Source organism: Neodiprion pinetum, chromosome 2 (genome assembly GCF_021155775.2).
Source record: "Neodiprion pinetum isolate iyNeoPine1 chromosome 2, iyNeoPine1.2, whole genome shotgun sequence".
Lineage (NCBI taxonomy): Eukaryota > Metazoa > Arthropoda > Insecta > Hymenoptera > Diprionidae > Neodiprion > Neodiprion pinetum.
Window position 1 is genome coordinate 30,217,499 of NC_060233.1, and position 22,725 is coordinate 30,240,223.

The 22,725-nt window shown below is 37.6% G+C and overlaps 2 protein-coding genes across 11 annotated transcripts; one reads left to right on the forward strand and one right to left on the reverse strand.

The window, feature by feature from the left end:
* The first annotated feature begins 104 nt into the window (after positions 1 to 104).
* LOC124211307 (NAD kinase 2, mitochondrial) lies at positions 105 to 3,983 on the forward strand. The gene is made up of 6 exons (XM_046610241.2): positions 105 to 275; positions 638 to 932; positions 1,473 to 1,853; positions 1,977 to 2,061; positions 2,270 to 2,531; positions 2,653 to 3,983. The coding sequence occupies exons 1-6, from the start codon at positions 239 to 241 to the stop codon at positions 2,883 to 2,885; spliced, it is 1,293 nt and encodes a 430-aa protein (XP_046466197.1). The 5' UTR covers positions 105 to 238; the 3' UTR covers positions 2,886 to 3,983.
* Dgk (diacyl glycerol kinase 1) lies at positions 3,035 to 21,624 on the reverse strand. Of its 10 annotated transcripts, XR_006881438.2 has the most exons (21): positions 21,250 to 21,624; positions 14,554 to 14,858; positions 11,281 to 11,422; positions 10,426 to 10,550; positions 10,107 to 10,241; positions 9,783 to 10,035; positions 9,490 to 9,651; positions 8,886 to 9,008; positions 8,447 to 8,496; positions 8,310 to 8,384; positions 7,981 to 8,218; positions 7,685 to 7,890; positions 7,049 to 7,222; positions 6,696 to 6,987; positions 6,373 to 6,497; positions 6,019 to 6,306; positions 5,711 to 5,912; positions 4,967 to 5,148; positions 4,769 to 4,854; positions 4,539 to 4,686; positions 3,035 to 4,353 (listed from the first exon to the last, which is right to left on the reverse strand). XR_006881438.2 is itself a non-coding variant. In XM_046610235.2 (20 exons), exons 3-20 carry the CDS (start codon positions 11,342 to 11,344, stop codon positions 4,656 to 4,658), a joined length of 2,811 nt encoding a protein of 936 aa, XP_046466191.1. In that variant the 5' UTR covers positions 11,345 to 11,422; positions 14,554 to 14,855; positions 21,250 to 21,624; the 3' UTR covers positions 3,035 to 4,655. The 10 variants fall into 10 exon arrangements, 9 of the variants coding, with proteins under 9 accessions (XP_046466191.1, XP_046466195.1, XP_046466193.1 ...); XM_046610235.2 differs by having other exon boundaries at positions 3,035 to 4,686; positions 14,554 to 14,855; XM_046610239.2 differs by having other exon boundaries at positions 3,035 to 4,686; positions 9,783 to 10,008; positions 10,462 to 10,550.
* Positions 21,625 to 22,725: the final 1,101 nt, after the last annotated feature.

Below are 22,725 nucleotides of genomic sequence, written 5' to 3' on the forward strand. Positions count from 1 at the left end.
AGGAAGTTTACTTTCGTTTTTATCCAGTAGAGTCCCTATAAACTTTAACAACCACGAATATTTCCTACAAGAAAGTCCGTCTACATAACGTGTTAACCAAGGCGTAAGCGCTGTGTGCAATTGCTGCGCGTGGCCAATATCCAGACTCCAGAGGTTATAAATGTTTTATGAAATAATCTAATCAAGTTACAAGCACGTAATCGAAGATTGATGTGCTCAATAATTTTTTACGTGTAAAATGACAGCGCTTGCTCTATTGCATAGGAAAGTAAGCAGTGAGTAAAAACCCTTAACATTATATATAAATTACGAGAACCTAACCGTATTATAAGATTATGATCGCAATTGTCATTGCCAAAGCAGACGGCACTCAAGAATCGCAACAGTTTACCGGAGGGCGTGAGGAAGGGAGGGAGGGATCAGCCGTTTTGTTAAGTCACAAACAACGTAGATGATACACAGACAAGCTTCTCGAATACAAATATAAGACATGGCGCGGGGAAATTTGAATTTCGAATTATTTGAAAATATGAATTGTTTGAAAAATAACAAATTTGTTCTTCGCTGTTCACTTTTTAGAACCACTGTTACTTTTTTTTGTATCTACTTTGGTGTGAATTCTACGTTTTATTTTCAGGAACTTTTCAATATTTAAAAACTTCAGCGTTCCTCCGGTGGCAATCTCGAATTGTCGCTCGTCATGAATCCAGCTTTGTACCAAAGCGAGTGCTAATATTGACCAAGGTATCACGTTACTATTTCGAAAAACTGCGTGAACCAAATCTCAGTGAATCTCAACTTAGGACTAAACTCATCGAGAGAGGATCTGACTATGACGCATTAATCACCAGCCACAATAATGACCGCAAGAGAGAATTGGAGACAAGAAGCGTTTTGGAAGAATTGAATATTGAATATAGAGTAACAAATAGGTAAGTATGAAGCAAAATTATGCAAGACACAGGCCACTTGTAAATCAAATATCTAATTCAGGAAAATAGTTTATCTATTTGCTCATGAAAAATTACTCGAGTTTTTATTATATCATGTCATTTTTAATTAAGATAAAAGATGTGCAGTATAAGGAAAGTATTGACTTAAATCTTTGGTGTAATTGTAACATCTGATGAAAACAGCCAATACTTATTTGTGTCAATTAGACTCTACTCAAATCTGTAACTCTGAACATGAAAACTTCAGCAAAAGAGTCAATCAAAACTTCAATACTATATTTTTGACACACTCGAAATGAATGAAAACTGATTAGATAAATTAACAAACGGAGAGCATAATTTTCTTTCTTCAACTACACATTCAAAATGTTCAAAAATTGAATATAAAAAGACCGCTAGTATATAGTGATCTAACTGATACGTATTTTTCAACAATTGTTACCGTGCATAATTATTGTCTAAACAACTTAAACTTGAACGACATTCTTCTTCACTCACCTCCTAACTACATTCCATCAGGTTAACGATAGATCGTAACACTTTCGACTGGGCAGACCTGATTCTACCGATAGGTGGAGATGGAACTTTTTTATTCTCATCAAATCTGATACGTGACAACAAGAAGCGTATAATGGGCATAAATTCTGATCCATCGTCGTCAGAAGGGTATTTGATGCTGCCTGAGAAGTACACAAGAGACATAAGATTGATATTTGAGCTTCTCAGATCGGGTGATTACAATTATGTCATGCGAAGTAGAATTAGAACTACCCTCAAGGGTAAGGGGATTTGGAACCCGCCCTTTCATATGCATGAAAAGTGGAGAGTGGCTGGCGAAGAGAAGCAACGGGTCAAATATACAGACAAAGATACTGCTGCAGAGAACAACCACATCCTTGGGTAACTCAATTTTTTTATAAAGTATGTTGAATCACACGAGGCAGTGATTTTCCTATTTATCTTGCTCTTTTGTCCTGAACCAACAGTATTTATTTCAATACGAGATTCGATTTGTTACGACAGGTTTTACGTGGATGACGCATTTAAGGCAGACACAATAGCAGAGATGCCAACGGAGAGACGACTTCCGTGGCTGGCTTTAAATGAAGTATGTTTTATTAACAAACTGACATACTGAACCACATGAAATGATGATAACTTATCGAATACACCGGTGATAATAGAAACTTTTAGCTTTTGCTGCTAGAAAATTAAAAGGAATGCATTCATCGCGTACCAAAAAAATTGTCAGTACACAGTATCGCCCAAAATATGATACTGAAGATTTATTCATTGTACCGTTTTTATCTTGTCAGGTGTTTGCTGGTGAATCACTGTCGGCAAGGACAAGCACTTTGGAAGTGAATTTTGGGGACGAAATTTCATGGTTCAAAGTAAAGAGCTGCGGGTTATGCGCCAGCACTGGGACGGGATCAACGTCTTGGCATAAAGCAATCAACAGTTTGAGTCCGCAAGTTGTTGACGACATTCTAAAACTTGCGAATGTTAAAATTGCGTCTAGTGCAAAAACTGAGGATATATCAATGGAGTACAATAAGAGACTGCAGTTTCCCGCAGGTTAGCACTGTCAGTGAGGATAATAATCCTCTGTACTTAATGAACTCAATTGTTCAGTTGATCATCACGCGATCGTTTTTACTAATTATCTGCAAGTAGATTAAAGTTTATATGGTTTCAGAGGATACAAAAATTGCATACACAATTAGAGATATGATTGTGGGACAAACGTTACCGTCGCCAAAAGGAATTCAATCTCGCGGATATTGCAAGAAGCTGATCATTCGTTCACATTGCTTCGACGCAGGACTAGTACTAGATGGTGGTATCGCTGTTCCCTTCAACGATGGAACAATTGCAATTATGGAAATCCATCCTGAAGATTCACTAAGAACAATTATGCTTAGAGAGTGAAGAACAAAGTTAATATAAATAGTAACAATTTCCAAATAAATTAATTTTCAACTGGAAAAAATGACGTTAGTTGAAGAATGATACTTAAGAAGCAAAAAGAATTTTTATAATATATTGTACGCGTAAATGACTTTTTTTTAAACTCAGAATATACTTATTTATATATAAGTCGTTCGTTATTCACGGACAATTTGTTTTAAATTAGACCTTCCATTATTCACCTTTATTCGTTTTCATCTGAGATTTACAATGCAATATAATACGTATTAAATAGCTGAAAACGTAAAAGTATATTATCATTAGACTATAAATACACAGCGGATAATCATTCCATAATTTGTATATTTCTAAAGACAAAATTAAACGTTTGTTAATTGATTATAGGTATAATACCTATCAAGCGTGATTGTAGAGAATTATACTAATAGAAAAAATAGATTCGGCAACGTGAATTAGGTATATATAGTTTGTACATACGTAGGTATGTCAGATGAGAAATAAGTTGTTAAAAAAAAATAATAATTTCTTGATACACACAGTGTAAATGCCAGTGACCACATCAAATATCTCAACCCTCCTAATATTATACTGATATTTATCCTAACTGAAACACGCTGACATCAGTCTATGCCTAACTGTACTTTCATGTCCTGCTTCATTACGCCATACAATAAACGTAGAATAACAAGCAACAATGGACATAGCGCATCTATTTTTTCTTTTTTTTAGTTTACTTCACAATTAGACAGAGCGCATATATTTTTTTGATTGCAGTACACTTCGGCTCACATGCATCCATAGTTGTGATAATGCTGGTCAGCTTTACTATTGGTAATGTGTTCTGTAGACAGGCGTTATTATTTTTTTCTCTATCGTGTTTTCGTTAATTTTTTGTTTTATTTTCAATCAGACTTCAGAATAGGATGCTGGTCTGCATCCATATAAAAACAACAGTTTCTTATTTTGATTTATTTGTTCATTTAACTGATTAATTATTGTTATTTATTTATTCTTTTAAATTGTTTTATCATTATTCAATATTATACTATATTTGTTATAATTCTATAGATGATATAAATATAAATTCATGAGTATCAATCGGTTCAGTATTAATTTTGATATTAATTCACTATACAGGTTGCAACAAGTCCTAAGATATTCAGAAAATATCATCCGAGACTTAAATCTGTACGTAGCTAGAAAATATATTTTTGAATATGACGGAGTTTTCTAAACTCTTTTTGATTTATTTCTTGATTTATGTTTGTTTTTTATTTTTATTTTACTTTTATCTTATACTAACGCCGTTTACCATTCGACACGGCTTATACTATTATAACTATATCGCTACCATTTATGGGATATAAAGCGACGTTTACGGACCTCGTACTATCAACGAATGTGTTAATTTTTTGTTCTATTGGTACATCATCAAATACTAAATTGAACCTGATTGCGGTTATCTAATCTGTTAAAAAAGCGAGAGTTCAAAAAATTACTATAGTAAATATTGTATATATAATACTATTTGTATGTAAATGCAGAGTCGGCAATTTATAATTCCTTATATACGACAAGATGTCGTTAAATTTTTCAGGTGGCATATATTACACTTGAATCAGTGTAATGGTATGGTATCTAATTAGTACTCACTTTTCATTATTTGTTCATTCGTGAATTTCAATAGTTCGCTCTCAATTGTGAAATAATACCATCAATGGTTTACCGATATCTGTAGCCTTCAATCCTGGGTGAAATCTTACCATACACTCAATAACAATAGTAATTACAGCAAACTTTCCTAGTACATTGCGTGAGTTGAAATAAATAAAAAATTAATAAAATTTTACAGCAATTATGAGGGAGGAAATTAAAAAATTTACCTCTTTAAAAAGCGAAAAAATCCTTTACTTTTCTCCGGAGGGGGAGCCATCAACATCGGTACTTGGTTTTTATGGGTGATGTGAATCTGGAACCAAAATAGGTTTCAATATTACAGGAATACACTGAATTTTGCAAAAGAGCGCCGTCAACTCGATTTTCACAACAGCAAAAAAACCTAAACTATAAATGAGATTTACCGTGCATGGTCCCTGCATCCATGGTTCTCCGTCAATCTGCATGGGAAACCTTTTGGTAGTTTTTATTTTAACACTGCTGCACTGGGCTAGTCTTCTTCCAGATGCTCTGAGACCTGTCTTGACTTGACCCATGTGTAAACAATTTTCCAATCCTATTACTTCTATGAGATTGTCTCCTATATCTGAAACAGATATTTTCCATGCAATTGAAAACAGTAATTAAGCTTATAAAGCTAGGCAAGATATAGATAATTACTCTCCAAGTGGCCATAAAATACAACAATTTGTAATTTCTCAATTTCAATAATTTATTAAAATTAAGTACATAGACTTATTTCTATTTGCATAAAGTTGAATAGAAATTTTTTCTTCCGTAGATTCTTAGTCATATACAGGCCTTCCAATTTTATCGCCATTCTGTTCTAGGCTGTAAGTAATTCTTGAGCGTATACTGAGACACATAGGCTTCTCGCTTTGCGACAGGTTTATTAATAGACTGGGCGTTTTTCCCGAGGTAATTGAAGGGTGTGGCGGAGCTGCTCGCAATTAAGGGAGCTACTCGTGATAAGCACCACCCCACGATTATAGACTTTTTTACTTAGCCAGATGAGCTGTTAGCAAATTGTGAACGGCTTTAAAGAGTTTCAGCGATTCGGAACGAGAACTAGATGGTGCCGGTGAACGGAACGGTTTTTAATCTATTTGTACCTGATTATGAGTATTGGTAAATGATTGTTAACGCACCTTGAATAGCTGCGTTTAAATCTACAGAATTAAAACTGCTAGTGCTCAGTTCTTTGTCTGGACGTTTTCTACGCTTTCCAAGGCGATGCCTCGTGTGATGTTCACCCCATAAATTTGAGCCCCCGTGTGTAAAGGGGATGTTCAACAGGGCGACACCTTGCAACGAGGGCCCGTGAGCTAAATCTAAAGGAATGTCATCACACTGAAAGGAAGCAAAACGTATAATTTGCCTTTAGGCACTCTTGCTCACACTGTGAAAATAATGTTGAGTACAAAATTATAGTGCACATACAGAATAATATACGTACTATTATCTCCAAATCTTCATGGAGGTTCTTACAACTAGCAGCAAACTGCTCGCTAGTTGCGTACTCAAAATACCACAGTTTGTTTTTCATTCTGCTATTGAATTTCTCTGGATTTCGTTCCCTCTCCAAGTGAAACTTAACGCAAATCGCAGCATCGACGCCAACAGAGAAGTAGTTGTTGATTATGTTGTACGGTATGGAATCCTGATTTGGTTTTCTTTCTTCATCTTGGTCTATCATTTCGATTTGCCATCGGTCCATCATTACCGGCGTAGCTTTTTCTATTTTCTACAAAAAGCATGAAACGTGATACTTTTGTATCGCAACTTCAAGTCACAGAAAGTGAATCCTCACCTTTAAAACCTTGTAAATTGCTTCCCCCTCATACCCACCACCCCAACGCAAGCATCTAGCCAAGTCATTGCCTGTTCCCAGTGGTATTACTCCTACTGCAGGCTGCTGTAAGAACTGGACATGGTCTGAAAACAACGCCAAACCATTTGTTGATGATAATAAAAAAAAATATGCTCCGTGCTTCAAATTGTTAAACAAAGAATTTTTAAGGCTATTTATCATGTTTCTCAACCGTCAGGATACAAGAAAATTCGTGCTTATATCACATAAAGCGACAGGTGAAATTTGGCTAAAGGACGTTCGTTTGTCATAGGAAGCATTACCCATAGTTTCTAATATCCATCCAACAGTCCCATCTCCCCCGCAACAAATAACTTTGAAGTTTTCCACATCCTTGAACATTTGGAGCCCTTGCATTGGACCACCGGTAGCCAAATTGTGAACTTGTCTTGGATTTAGTATGTACTGAAACTTCCTCAGCATTTTTTCACCCTGCCTACCGCCAGATTTTGGATTTATAAAAACTGCGAGCGGCGTTACCCCTGGTGGTAATGTTATCTGAAAAGACATCGCAGGCTGCTGGTTGGACGAACCTCCCCTGGAAACTGCGGCATTCTGGGAAGAATGGTATCGTTGTTAGAATTAGTATAATATGCAGGATATATTAAATACTTACAGATGTGCTAGACGCATTATCTTGACCATATCTACTGCCCCTCTTACTATCCCTGGACAACGATCGTTGTCTGTCTATAACTACAGGGCAAATGGCAGTTGGAGGTAAGATGTGGGCTGCATATTCTCCAAGTGTACATTCGGCTCTGACTTGAGAAACGCATCTGTTATGGAGCTGAAAGAGGTACAATTGGACTAAAAAGCAACTCACGCCACCAGATCTCGATGACAATTTTTTCTACAAATCTCTGTGGATGTTCTATTTTTTTTTTTGTAAGACTGCGCAGAGAACGTTTTCGGATACTATGGGATAAACTTTTCTTTACATTTGTTGCATCAAAATCGATACATTTTACCGGATTTTGTTTCATTTCCTCCAAACTCGCTGAAGTTTACAGACATTCAGAGAAAAAAAGAAAAGAGAAATGCAAGGGAATCAACAAATATATTTTTCGGACAAATACAAAGCTATCAAGAGAAACTGTGAATCTTACAAGTAGGGTTTCTTTGAATGTTTGCCAATTTTCTATGTAGTGTTTTAATTTGCGTAGATAATTACGAAATATTTGATAGAGTAATAGAATAAAATTTCAAAAAAGATATAAAACCAACCAAGAGACAAAGCAGTTTTACTCACAGTTATTTGACACCATCGACAGTGGAGTCCCGTGATACCGTTGTAACTTTTTATCGTCTTTCTACACTTTGAACACTTCCCATGGCAGTTACCTTCGACCCAATGATGGGCCATTGTTTGAGAAGTCTTTTTACTCTTGACGTAAGTTGCTATGCAAGAGGCAGGCGCTCTTTGTACGCATCTTTCATGGACAGTATATTTACAAACTAAAATCAGCAGACAAATGTATCATTAATGATACGCAATTCTCTCGAATTATATTGCAAAAGATTTAATGCTCGCAACATCGCACTTACAGACACAGGATAATCCCTTTTTACCCAAACCTACAAGCATGTTGAGACAAAGGTTACAATAGGCAGGCTTGCTGAAGTGCTTCAGCTTCCAGAGGTGATTACCATCCTCTTTAACGTGCGAATCTAGTCCCAAAAGTACAAGTAGCGGTATTGTCGTTAGGCCCCCTCTTTTCCATTCGTCTAATGAAACTGTTCCATCCGAATCGTAGTCAATCTCTATCATCATGTCTTGTAGAATCTGATGACACGATAACATTCCAAAATTTATTACTGTCGTTTTGATATTAATACCATGTATTACACAAATTGGGGATCAGTGAAATACTCGCCGGCTTCAGTTCGGTCACATCCCATCCAAGATATTCCGCAACATTCATCATCTGGTTTACTATGCAATCGATTTCCTTGAAACGAATTTTTTATTCATTATTATTACGGATTCGTTCACGGTGTTTTATCTACTCACGTTTCGATCGAGGACCCCATTCCCATCGGTATCGTACAACCGGAACATGACTAGAACGAATGTGAGAGAAAAATATGTAGTCTAGAAAAAAACATCATCTTATTACGTTCATTCAATCATCTTTGGGGTGTCTTCTACCAAATAATCGAATGATTTATCACTAAAGTTCTGAAGAGATTAACACTTTCTATTATGTACAAACAGTTTAGGTGCATCAATTTTGTGAAACATTCCCTTCTTGTCAGCAGAACTCCGTGTTTACTGATTTTACTCAACAAAACATGGTGCATCCAGTAGAATAGTATGATGAACAGGTGGGACTTTTGTGTTGTAAGAAAAAAAAAAAAAAAAAGGAAATGCATTATTTATTGACTAGTTGATTTCCAAAGTGATTCACCAATTATCAATAAAAGTAAATAGAGTACATTTTTACTCTTACATTCTAGCTTATCTTCGGGTCGGCCAGCTTCGAGCAAAGAAAGGTAGCAGACGATATCTTTCAAGCTAACTTTGACGGTGTGCACATCTATCATGCTCTGTTTCCTGGCGAGGTGTCTAATTTCTGAAAAATGATGCAACGTTAATTATAAGCACCTACTTCCTATGAGCTGCGTAATGATCGCTATTGTATAAATAATACAAACAGAGCTGGTTCTGCAACGAAATGTCACAGACATTCTAAATAAACACACATACAGAAAATAAAAGAGTTGCTGCAAAGTTTGAAAACCGAAATTATTGGATGCTTGTAAAAGTATTGGACAAAGGAAAACACGCTTTGCGATGAACAGTTTTCGAAGTACTAATTATCAATACATATATAGCGTAAATTTTATGAAGAAACTGATCCCGATTCTGCAATAAAATTTGTACTTTCAATTTGAAAAAAGCGAGTGCAAATAAATGCAGACGCTGAGCAGTAAATAGGCGGAACAAGTTTCGGGCTATTTCCGATTTTTCAGGTACAGCACCCTGAAAGAATGTACCTAAGATAGATAAGGAGAGTTAGTAAGATATTAATAAAATACGAGTATTAATTTCACCTTCTAATTTTCCATTGTTAACGAACAGGGAGTTGTTAGATTTTCGGGATGAATTTCGGGACATTTGGCTGTGGCTCGGGCTGCTGTCTGTGCTTTTTTTTTCCAACACGTCGTGACAGCTGTACGACGTGTGCGTTACAGTCAGCATAGGATGTACACTGCCTGAATAACATGCATGTTGAATGAAGAAGGTATACTTGAATGCAGACCTTTGCCAAATCGATGGTTAGTACGCAACAAAAGATATTCAACGTCGACACAAACAGTTTTCATTCAAAACCAGTCCCTCTTACCTGTTCGAGCTCTCGCAGAAGTTTCGCTGTCGCTTCTGTGGTGCCCGAGAGCCTGTAGCTTCTCTGTAAGTCCGTGAAATTTATCTACAAACGAAGATCCTCCGCAGTGACTTTCAGACGCGCCTCCACCACTTCCAGTCAACCCTGTGCTGTTCACATTGGTGTTTGACGTCGTGTGCGAAGTTATTACCGCACAGGCAGTTGTCGATGATAGAACAGCCATTTCCTGTACGCAACGTTGTAACGAAATGTTCTTTTTGGAAATCTATTTTACTCCAGTTCTTTTCACAAAAATGAGCCTATCCTCGGTGTGATTGTTCATACCTTGAGCGCCTTCGTGTCCGTTGCATTTGGCCCCTTTTTAACGAAGGAGAGGAAGAGGTGCCTGGCCAGCTCATCTGGGGCGCCCACCTCGAGATAACTGTCAAGGAACTTGCGGAATCCATCGTAATCAATGTCCTGTGAAAGAATACAAATAAAACAAGGCAAACACAGTTTTTTTCAATTGCTTCACTGTCATGTTAGCTGTGACAATATTTTCGTTTCTTCATCTCTGGAAACAGTTAGATGACTTCACGTAAATTTAACTGGAATTGATCAAATTTTTCAATTTTAAATAATAGTAATATAATTGTTGCTGTACTCTGAATTTGTTCTCCAGGTATTCAAAATTCCTCACCCCGTCCGGATGGTATTTTTGCACTCCTCCTGGTGTGGTAGTAGACCCGCAAAAGGTGGCCAATACATCTTGCAGTTTCCTCGGTGAATCTGTAGAGAGATTAAAAATGTTTCCGTAACTTTAGATGATTATAATCATGAAAGTAGACGATGCGTTTATCTAACGTGACATGTTCCGAAAAAAATTCAACAAATCATGTGGAAAGAATTATTTTCACGTAATCAATATTTAAGAGCTATAATAAATTGATTCGATCGGATTAATTCTGAATCTACTTTGATCTCTAAAATATTTAGGAATTAGTTGAAGTTATGAAACGGATAAAAATCGTGGAACAAAAATTGTACAATAACTTTGAATTTGTTCAATTTTCTGAATAAAAAGTTACCTTCTATTAGTATCTTTTGCTTTATTACACTTTAATAAATTTGATTTTTCGAGAATATCCATTGTCGTACTAATTTTATAAACTTCAATATCGTAAACAATCAGCAGATCATCTGTTCTGATTGCAATGGTCCGATTGTTTTGAATCTACTATACTTTTATTTTCATCCAGTCTGATGAGCTTAAATTTATCTCGATTGAAAATTGATTAGTTATATGAAGCTTGACGAAGAATTCAACTGGCGGAAAATGAAAGGGTGTCAATCGTTCTTGAATTCCGTCAGTAAAAGAGGGAAAATTCAATTGATTTAACAAAAAATATAAACTGATACTTGATCAGTTTCGATTGCTGTAACGTGTAAATACTTAGACGACTGACTTTCGTTTCGTGTTGTCTAATTAATTATTACATCAGTAACAGCCGTTACTCACAGGCAGCGAGATCCTGAAGTTGTTGAAACTCCGCGGGCGAAAGTTTGTCCCATTGAAGTGTCATCCTCGCCTCGATGCCGCGAATCCGTAGCTTCTGTCTCGTTGGCAGTACACTTAACTTGAAATCCGTTGCCCCGCAAACCTGCGGGTAGAAACAAATCAACTGTTTAATTTGATATTAAAAGATGTGTCGCGCTTATCGCACGAACATATTTTTTATCTTATTTTTCGTTCAAATAAATTCAAGTCTCGAACAACCCGAGCAACGGGAATACGCCTTGTCCGCGAATGGAAGAGGTAATCGCAAGTAAACGCGGAAGAGTATAAGGCTTGTATTTAACGATTTCATGCAACGATTACCCCGATACGTACCTTTACTATGGTACGCGATTTATGTCATAGGGTAATCGCAATTTGTCCTGATCCTACAATACATGCACGTAATACCCGGGACGACACTCGTTTGCGTGATGAGTGGAAGTAAAAAGAAGAGGGATAAATGAATATAAAGAATGAAAAAAAAATAAATAAATAAAAAAAAATAAAAAATACATCGGAGGAATATGGGAAAACAAAAATTGCCCATTCCGTGCACGGGCTTTTGCGTGACGAGCTTCCACCGGGACTTACCGTTACTGTAGGGCAGAAAAACAAGGGGCATGCAGGGAAATGACAGACGTGACATAACGTTGAAAACAGCCGTTGTATGAATATGCGTGAGACACCGCACCTTGATGTACATCATATATTTTATATACATATACATGTAATAATTACAACCCCTCTTACTCGTGTTTTACGTAACACATGCGTATAATATTACAAATTTCTTCCTTACAGTTATTAAAAGCGTTAAAATGACATTAATAATTGATAATTTGGTGTTGTGCTTTTCAACGAATAGCAACAGTTAGGGCGTTTATTTTTCGAAAAACTTCAACAGCTGTGTAATTTAGAGAATATAATATGCGATTATTAAATCACATATGAAGTGGGGCGTTATTTAACTATTCGTAAACCTTAAAGAGCGTGAATAATGCCAATAATTATTAAGCTTGGTTCGAGCTTGTAATTCGTGCCTCGAAAACAGAATGAATACTTGTCGGTAAAAATTTATTCGATGCTAATCCGACACTGGAAATACGACAAAGTAGTTTGATGCGAAAAACAGCTGGTACCGGTTGAAATCTACAGTGAAGCGACTTTGAGAATAAAAAAATTTATACTTTGTATTTTGAGCTGTTTTTTTTTTTTTTCAGCCAGAGAATCAAAACTTTGATCGTGTAATGTAAATGACTTTTAAATCCACCGCTTCTACTAACAATAAGACGCACTTTGTAGGGAACCTACAGGTATACACGAAATGTGAATTAATGAACACTATAAAGACATGTTGATATCAAGAGAAAAATCGTAACGTAAAGAAAAAAAAGATATACAATATTTATACAAATTACTCGGAACAGTGATGGAGCGATTGTATAATTCGCAATGTTTTAAGCGATAATGTACGCTGTGTATTCTCGCAAAATATATCGTTCGGCTTGATCAGCGAGCGAGCGCATAGATCTCCGCTTGTATAATCTAGCCGCGTGTGAAACTCTGTAACATCACACACACCGGCGTTATACTGGATCTGAAATAGAGCCTCAGATTCCTGAACATGTTTACAAACTTTGAACGCCGATGAAAAGTTCTTATACGCTCCATAATGACGATCAACAAATAATCTTCCAATTTTAGATCACGTAGTAAGTGTACCAGCCATCCCGTAGACTACAGTTAAGCTGTCCTGCCGTGCAAGCTCGATGATCGCGTAAACATAACACGGTCAGGAAGACGGGAATGCTCGGATTTTACAGGTCGAGCGAATGGCTGCAGGTGCGAACACCTTGCAGCCTTCGTTAATTATTATTCTTTCAATTTTTCATTATTTTGCCAATTTTTGCAGCATTTTGAATTTTAAATGTAATTGTAATGCGTTGCACGGTCTTAATTTTCGAAATAATTCATCGTCGAATTTTTGAAACTTTGTCCGTCGAAAGATTTTTCAATTTTTTTCAAATTCTTCAGGTCGGCGAGAATTATATGATAAATTCGTGATATTTTAAAGAAGAACAATAATCAAATACTAAAAATTTTGAAACGTAACTTGTTTTTTTTATAAATCGTCAATGTATGAAGAATGTTTTTTTTTTGTTGTACTTTAATTTCAATCCGAGATTTTCGAAAAAATGAATTTATCACGGTTAATTCTTTGTATAAAATTGATGAGAGTGAAAGTTATACTATTGAAACATGTTATATTGTCAAAATCATAAATCCCAAATTTTTGTCGAAAGCATACCGTAGACGCGTAATTTTTCATCCCAAACTACAATGATAAAAGAATATTTGAACTCGATCAAATGCTATAACACGATTGATTGAACGAATTCAAAAAAGTTGAATTTCAAAGTATGAAAAATGAATGCGTATTCACGCATAGAACATACAGTGTACCGCAACATTTGCATGTACTTCGTTTGAGGTTGAAAAAATCTCACTATCCTACATCGTGTATACACATTGTACACAAATTACCGTCCGTAACAGTTTGGTCCCAAAAGACGTGCGAGAGGATCGGCTGGCGTCACTAGTGCTTGCGATAAATATTTTAGGATCAAAGAACCGACTTCGACGAAGATACTGTCACGGATCATTCGGCAGCCTGCGTTAATCGCGTGACGTAAGAAGGGGGAGGGATTCGTATTCGGAGCTTCGATGCTACGTCACACAGATTCGCCCCCCTTTGAATTTGCCAATGCTGCGCGATTTTCGCATGATCAAAAATTTGCTAGCTATGAACATTGTAACGAATATTGAAAGAGGTGTACCTATATTCGAATTGAATTGAATTGGTATCGTTATCTCGGAATAAGTGTAGAAAAAAAATTAGCAAGCTGGAAATTTCGGTAGTATATTAGAAAGAGGTTTTTTTTCTTTTTTTTTTTTTTTTCTTTTCAAACCGTAAACATGATGCTATTTAATTCGTTTAATTTTTATTCTTTACATGTACATGTATGTATATATGTTATACATCGCGTTTCAGTAAATGAATTAATTTTTCGCAGATTTCTTTTGAAACGTACGAACTTTGGAAGAATGATACGTTAAAAATTCCTTGACGCGTACTTGCAAGTTGTGTGACGTTGTCTTACGGTTCAACGTAATGTGGGTGATTAAATATTGGCTAGAATGAAAATTGACACATTAAGAGAAGGAACACTTTACCTGGATAAGATAATGCCTTTCTTTTCTATCGCTATTCGGAGGTTAAAATATTCCCCGAAACCGTCATATCTCTCGGCTGAGGCTCCGCTTGCGGTGGGCTTTCTTCGACTGAACGCCAGCGTACAATATACTGTGAACGACGTTCTTGCAGGACTTCGGCTTCATTCTATACACCTTGATCCTCGCCGCAATTACACCTGGATTCAGCCCACTGCTGCAGGTCAGGTACAACATTCATCCACCTCTTCAGCGCAGCACCCGATCGCCAAAAGGTTCGTCCTACCACCTCCTCGCCGAGATCACTACTGAAATTCAAGTGAAAAGACCCATTCGTCGTGTTGTTACTGACGGATATGATATTCGTTGTCTCGGGGCGGGGTTGAAGTTCCGAATTTGAAAATTTACGATAGCGCCGAGTTACGAATTATGTGGCGGTGAAACTTGAAGTAAAGATAACAAACTCGTTACGAAGCAACAAAGTTTCGAATGGTCGGAAACCCGACGGCTCAAAGTTCCGAAATGCAAGATTCCGAAAATTCAAGTTACAAAACAAGTTTCGCTAAGGAAAAATTCCGAAAATTTAAATATACTCACACAGCGTAGTTTGCTCAACGAGTGGGTGTAAAAAAACATAAATACCGAAAAACAGAATTACCAGGATTCCGAACGTAAATATATCGAAAATTCAATTGGATTTACCACGTTTTTAATTTTTCTTATTCTCGCGCTTTCGGAACTTTCATTTATCGGAGTTACGCTTTTTCGGCATTTTGTCCTTTCCATTTCGGACCATTCGAAACTTTAACGTTTCGTCAAGGTTTGATTTTTACCACAAGTTTCACCACCAAAATATTCAAACTTTTCAAATTCAGAATCTCAAACCCGCCGTATTGTCTCTAGAGTCGGCCAATCCTTTTGAAATTACGTAACGCTTTCTTCGTGAAATTTATTCATTTTGATTTGTTAAACAGAGTCACCGATGTGAAAATACTTCTTGAATCGAGATTCTAACTCAAATCACCGTCCGAATCAAAACACAGTAACCTTTCGATGATAAAACCTTTGGTAAACTTATTGATAACTAACATCATCGGCACAGATATAACACTGCTAAAAAATTTTCAAAGGGTATTCCAGTTCCTTCTTACCCAACTTCTGATTCAGACGGCTGACTCATGATTAAATAATATCGTATCAAAAAGTCCGTTGATAATACATTCCATCGATGAACACGGTTCGAAATTTAGTTGGAAGGGCGAAAAACTTGTACAATTGGTAAAATTAAAGAGAGTTGTACAAAGAGAATAAAGAACCATGTGAAATGTTGTCGGTGTTATAGTCTCCGATCACCTGCGAAGGGACGAGGAAGCGAAATTGCCAATTTTGTAAGCTTATCTATACGCTTCAACGTGCTTTCGTGCCTCCCCTGCACGAGTCGCTGTGATACGTAATTCCGAAGAGGACCAGGGTGTAATTGATCGTTTAATAGTATATCCAGCATCGTATATTCGAGCTGCGCTACGTGTGACAGTGGTGGGCGTTTACACGGGACGTAATTTAACAAAGGTTCATCCCCCAATTTTCCACCCAACTTCAATGTTTGCTCGCAACCCTTCTCCTATCTTTCCTCAATCCACATTAACAACACGGTGTATCTCCGTATACGAACGTTACGCATGCCAGCTTTTCTCCTCTCTTTTCGTTTCCATCATTTTTATTTCTACCTTTTTCACGCCGCAAATTTCTCCACTTCTGATAAACCTCTATGTACTTATTTCCCGTCATTTTTCTTACGCGATTGTTCTAAAATTTTCTGATATATGTTACAAAGAATCTTCGGGAAACTGTTTAAGGTTTGGTTAAAAAGTAGAAGAATAGAATTGTAGTTATTTGGATAATTCTTTTTTAAAATATATATTTCCACCGGGAAGCGCTGCAGTCCGTGAACGCGCGGATATCGAAACGAGTTAATGAGGGCAATCCGCGCGGTGCCATCTGTTTTGAATATTCTTGCCAAGTACTAGATTGAAATGAGGAGTGCGGATGTAGAGGGGCGGGGGGGGGGGGGGGGGGGGTAATCTTATAGATAGGCAGTACGTGTGGAGCTTGTGCGGGCAGAAAAACTCGTCAACTTCCGTGCGCGAAACGAAGCGAAAATATTGTCGAGTAGTTTGTGTAAAAAGTTGAATAATTATCTACCTAACTTTGCGCACGTATCGCAGATTAAAATTGAAGCCTGCGAGTAAGAGAAGAAAAAAAATGGACACACGTGAAACCAGGATGAGGCAAAATAATTGCAAATTTGCGCAACGTACAAACTGCGAAGTGAATCCAAATATATATTCGTAACTGTTACGGGATAGCAATGATGGGTTTATAAAAAATATGTGGGATTCTAGGAATTTAGGGGATGGAAAACAACCGGGCGTAAAACGTTTGTTACAGATATGCGGAATAATTTATTTCCGATTTGAGGATGATGATTTAGATCGTCAGGAATCAAAGCTTAGATCGGAAACTAGACACGTTGTATAGAAATGCTACACAATCAGGGGCGGGCGTCTTGCGCTAAAATTACTTGCAAGAACACGCGGAATAGCAGAGATCAATTATAGTTTCGCGTCGATTGAATCGCGATTGTCGGAATTGGAAAATCACCAATGAAATCATACATACGTCAGACACAAATCACTTTTTCGGATCTTTTTTGTTGCTTCAGAGCAGCACAGAATCGACTGAACGAGGTTGAAGTTATAGCAACGTTATCGTAACGAAACATTTGGGGAAAAATTATCTTTCTTCTTATTCTTGCAATAACTTTGAAGGAACCAAGATTTGAAAATATGAATGTTTTGTTTTATTACGGTTTACTGAATTTCAACCAATTTCAAAATCGCGGAATAACGGTTTTTCCTCAGCGTGAATCGTTGCAACAACCTTACTAACGTCAACATGATTCGACTTATCTCTCTGAAAATTAATCATTTTCTATGAAATATTCAGATTTATCAGATTTTGCAAACTATAATACAATCCCGTGATGATGATCGCGATGTGCTGACCGAACATTGTTATATTTCGCCGTAACAAATTCAATATCCGATAGCTATATCTAATACTAGGATCAGTCGTTGATTTGTAATTTAGACAGGCATTGATCGCCGCTCGCAAGTGTTATTCTCGATTTTCGCGTGGCGATAATATTTGTCATTGTATTATTCATTTTTCTCTGTCAACAATTACATTATAATTACGCGTACGTACGTAGCTTCTACTTTAATTACGCTCGACAATCGTATTTTCTAGGGTTATATTAATTTCACTTGAAAATCTATTTTTAAATAAGATATTGCAGTAAAAAAAAAATACACAGGCCAATTTAGACCGGTGCATCACGAAGTTTGTTGTCAGAGTTGCGACGAAGAATTTTGCCGGAAACTTGTATTTAATTTAATTATAAGATATGTAGTTACCCAGAGGTGTGTAAAAATCCATCAATATACTCAATATTCTTACACGAAGGAAGAATTTTCAATTCGATCAATCGCGTGTATTAAATTTGACCAGAGACATACAGGATAATACGCGTTCGAATTAAGAATGACCGAGAATAACAGATTATTTTTCCCCGATTAATCGAGTAAAATTGATTATTATTCAATCTCGATCAATCGACCGAGTCGATTATTTTTCCGCAAAGTCGGTTTTTGTTCTTTACTCCCCTGAACGACGCAATGCAATATCAATTTGCATGATTAAAGTATCAATTATTATCATTGTCTTACTTACTAAGTACCCATTCGATATAACAAGTGAAAGATGAATGAATATTTTCACCTGATGTTGATAAATATTTGGAATAAAACTATAAATTATGAAAAAACTTTTCCGCCATTAAGACTACACACTGAAATTTACGAAATTTTGCTTTCAAATGCGCAGTTTCAAAAAAATACTAAATAATTGATCAATCGATTAATTTCTACCGATTCAATCGAGTCGTGTTCGATTATTTTTTTGAACTCAATTAATCGATGCGCCGATTATTTTTAGCTCAGTGGCCATCACCGGTCACTTCGAATAAACGATGCAATTATTATTGGCACCCTGGAAGAGTCGTATAAGCAGATACGATGCGTACATGTGTATGTTACACGCGCACGATTTACTCGCAGTAATTTGAACGTATGTACGTTACACACATACGCATACCTATACGTACCTATGTACACAGGTATGTGTGTAGGTACATACATACCTGTGTGTGAATATACATAGGTAGGTATATGGTAACGTAACGCAACGCAAATCGTCGCTATTCTGGGCTCGCACGTATCCATGGTAACGCATCCTTTCTCTCCCTCCTGAGCAACCCTCTCGCATTCTCATTCTCACTCTCCCACACCATAGTTTTCCCTCTTTCGATTCACCCCCTCCTCCTCTTGCCGCCCCCTCCCCCCCAGTCCATGCCATACAAATCGCTCGCAATCGTTTTCGCGTTATTACCCGATAATGCATCTCGCACACCAGAATTTTTCCCAACAATTTTTACTTCCCGGGTATAACTCGCGGTGTTACTTTTAAATTAATAATACGCCAAGCGTAAGAAAAATAACCTGTGCAAATGTAAAAAATTTATTATATCCCAGGATAAAGTCGCATTATGTATCGCTATGCGCACTTTGCGATGAACGGGTCACGATGCTTTTTTAATTATAAGTGGCAAAGTAAAATACCAGCAGGATACAAAGGAGAAAAGAAAATTTCAAATTCCAAGGATCGACGCGCCTCTTCAGAACTGACGTAGTATGAATACCGAGATGAATACACGTGTGTATTCAGTTGACAAATATGGAAGAGAATAGACGTTTTCAATCGACGAAGAATGAAATTTTGCTGGCGAATACGATTTTCGTTCGTGGGGCGGTATGAGATGATATCACGTACAAATACCTACATCTGAATTTGGAAGTTTGATCTCGAGATTATCTTGCGGCACATTTCTAGTTTTTTTTTTGAGCGATAAAAAATTACAGATTTCTCTAATACATTTCTTTTAATCGAAATTCCATTGACATGAAAACTTTATCAACATCCTAAGATTTTAATTTTAATACCTACATCTTGTTATTTAAAAATCGAAGGAAGTAAAAATCGGTAATGATTGAACATCTCCAAGGCTGCCCGAATATCTTCCCCAAATTACGACTGCAGCATCGCGATATACACTTTGTAACACGTATCTACAAAAATATCATCGAAAACTGTACAAATTCGTAAATAGACAGGTAAGAAGGAAGACGAGTGTTGCAAAAACATGGGCACGTAAAAAAACCGAGATGAATGAGAAAAATTTCATCGACAAGATTCGATTTTGCACAAATCAGGCCAACGCGTCTAGTTATTTTTTTTTCCACATATATACGATCTTTATCAGCGACAGGAATCCACACCAGCCTCCTTCCTGAGCTTTCTCGCGTACCTAATCGCGTCCCGAGAGCTCCCTCTGGGTCGGTCTTGCTCCTGCGTGGTTTGACCTTGAAATGAGGGAAAAGGATGAACGGGGCCGTCACGCCCCGCGAGTTGGGCGGTGGTGGGGGGGTGTTAAGGATAGCTTTTGATAAATTTTGCCGAGGCATAGACGTATGTGCGCGTACGACGGCAGGTGCAATGCTTGAGACCTCTGAAAATTTGATTGAAAAGAAAAGGAGAGGGTGATCGTCAATGGCACGATCCGCAGACGTCGTCCTTGCGGGTTTGCGGAATTGCGAGTGCAGGCGGAATCAGAGATGAATTGCCGTACCTAGTGGACGATTCGATCCTTTCGAAACCTGTGAACCTGACTTGGTTGACCTAGGTAAGGGTCGGGCGGAAAGGCACTCGGAACTCTCCCCCACCCTCCCGATCCTTGCAACCCCAAACGCCGCGCGGAAATATTCCGCGTCATTGATTTACATTCTCTCGATTCGTTCCTTCTTTTTCTCCCTTTCGCGTTTGGCTCGCTCTTTCTTCGTTGCTCTCGCACTCTCGCTGTAGGGTGAAAGGAGAGAGAGTAATTTAATCGTATCGACGATCTTCATTAAACTATTCGATATCTTCAAATCGTTTATGGAATTGTGAGGTTATTGTGGACGCGGGTTAACTTCTGATAGGCAAATATCCAAACCGCATATCGCTCGTGTCAATGTGTATATAGAAAAATACCCGGCGGATAATTACTTTTAAATATTTCAGCTTTTGATAAAGCTAGCGAGGTTTTTTCCCTTTTCAAATTAAAGTTCAAACGATTCCGTATAAAATGATTTTATTGTGACGGTAATTATGTTGAGATAAACGAATAAAATGAACGTTGAAGGGATTCGATCCTTGCAGTCTGCTCCAAGAGTACAAGATTTTTGGGAGGGAAATTTCACCCTCATAGATTGTTAGGGGTTAATTGCTTCCAATCGTTCGTAGAGGACGTATCGTACGCAACTCACGATTGATCGCTCAATTAAACCGCTTAAGCTGGTGATTATGATCATCGGCTATACAGTGGTTGCAGTGCGTTTTGTAAATACGTCGCGACGGTTGAATAGTTGCGGTGTGCTTAGATGATTACTTCGTACCTACGCACCGCAAACGGGGCGTCGCGTTAACGGATAGGATGAAAACTTCAATCTATATACATAGGTATTCTCTTACAATCTTAGTTACCATATTAGAGATGATTCTCTTCTTTCCCTAGTCCTCGGTCTCGCCTGCAGCTCGGTGCTACGTTCAGTTATATCGAGTGGGCCAGTCGCATATGGGGCACGATGCTACATTTTAAGTCAAGGTTTTAGGGGTTGTTCCTTCGACGGCTAACCAAGGATGCTGGTCTTTCTCTCTCGTACGCCGGGAATTCGATAAACGATATTAGTTCACTGTTTGTTTAATTGTCGGACGGATTTTTACAGCTCCTTTCAATATTGTTACGACGGAGCTTCTTTTACAGGAAATTCTTCGATTATCGTCATCTCGCGGGGTTTCTGTACACGGATACTCCGAATCTTCGACACTACCCTAACTCCCGCGCGGATCGGGCACGACTGACACGATCTGGAATCTCGATCCGATAGTCCGTAGTGTAGTACTAGCGGCTATACAAACCGCGGCGCCATCTACCTGCTTTGGTTTATCAGCTGTTTCAATCCCCCAAAATTCAGGATTCGTTTAGTACCGTTGCGGTCCGCATTCCCAGCTAACAATCGTGCCTCGATCTATTTTCAAATTCGTTTGTTCTTTCCTTTTCAAATCGGCATTCCATAGAGTGCCGTTGGACGAGTCTGAGGGTATATTGGCAGAAGACGTTGTTCAACATTCGTTTAAAATTTGAAATATTCGAGTAGCGGATTGATGGTTCGATATTCATTTCACGGATTAAATAACGATGCGGTGCGAGAGAAAGCTCTCGGGGAATAATATGTTCAAGAATAGCGGGTAGGCGAAGCGTCTGAAGGAAAGTCTATTTTTAATCATACGGAAGAGAAGTTTGAGTATTTTGACCCTGTCTATCAAAAGTTGAACGTACGTCGAAACGCGTCGCCCGGTAAAATCTAATGTTTGTTTAACTCGCGGGCGTGTATTTCGAATTTCAGTTACGAACGAACAGCTGAATTTCCCATCAGCGTAACCTTTCACGTTTGCACCAGTTGTTAAAATTCTTGCTTTCGACCCATTTGGCTCAGGAGATAATATTATCACTTCAAATCATAGGTCAAATATGGGCTAATATATAAACGTGAATCTCAAATTTTAAACTTTCAAATCTGACGACAATTTTTATAACCGTTTAGGGTCATGAAAATATATCATTGCATTCTTGTTTTGGCATTAAATAAATAAATTTATCAATTCAGTTTAACTTTTTCATGTTTTTCCCGGTACCTACGTAGATTATACAGACTTTCGTCCAATTGCCAGGATCATTCGACACGGTGATCCTCAGATAGATGAATCGTTTGAAACGCGCGCCAACCGACACGTAACTGTTATACACGCCGAGCTAACAATAGCCCAAATCTTTTCAATTTCGAACCGATAACTTCTATTTTCAACGGTTTTTGACCCATTTCAAACGCCACCCGTCGTCAACGATTAAAACAAACTTTAACGAGCGCGCCAAAATAACAGCTGCTCCTGCTTACCGTA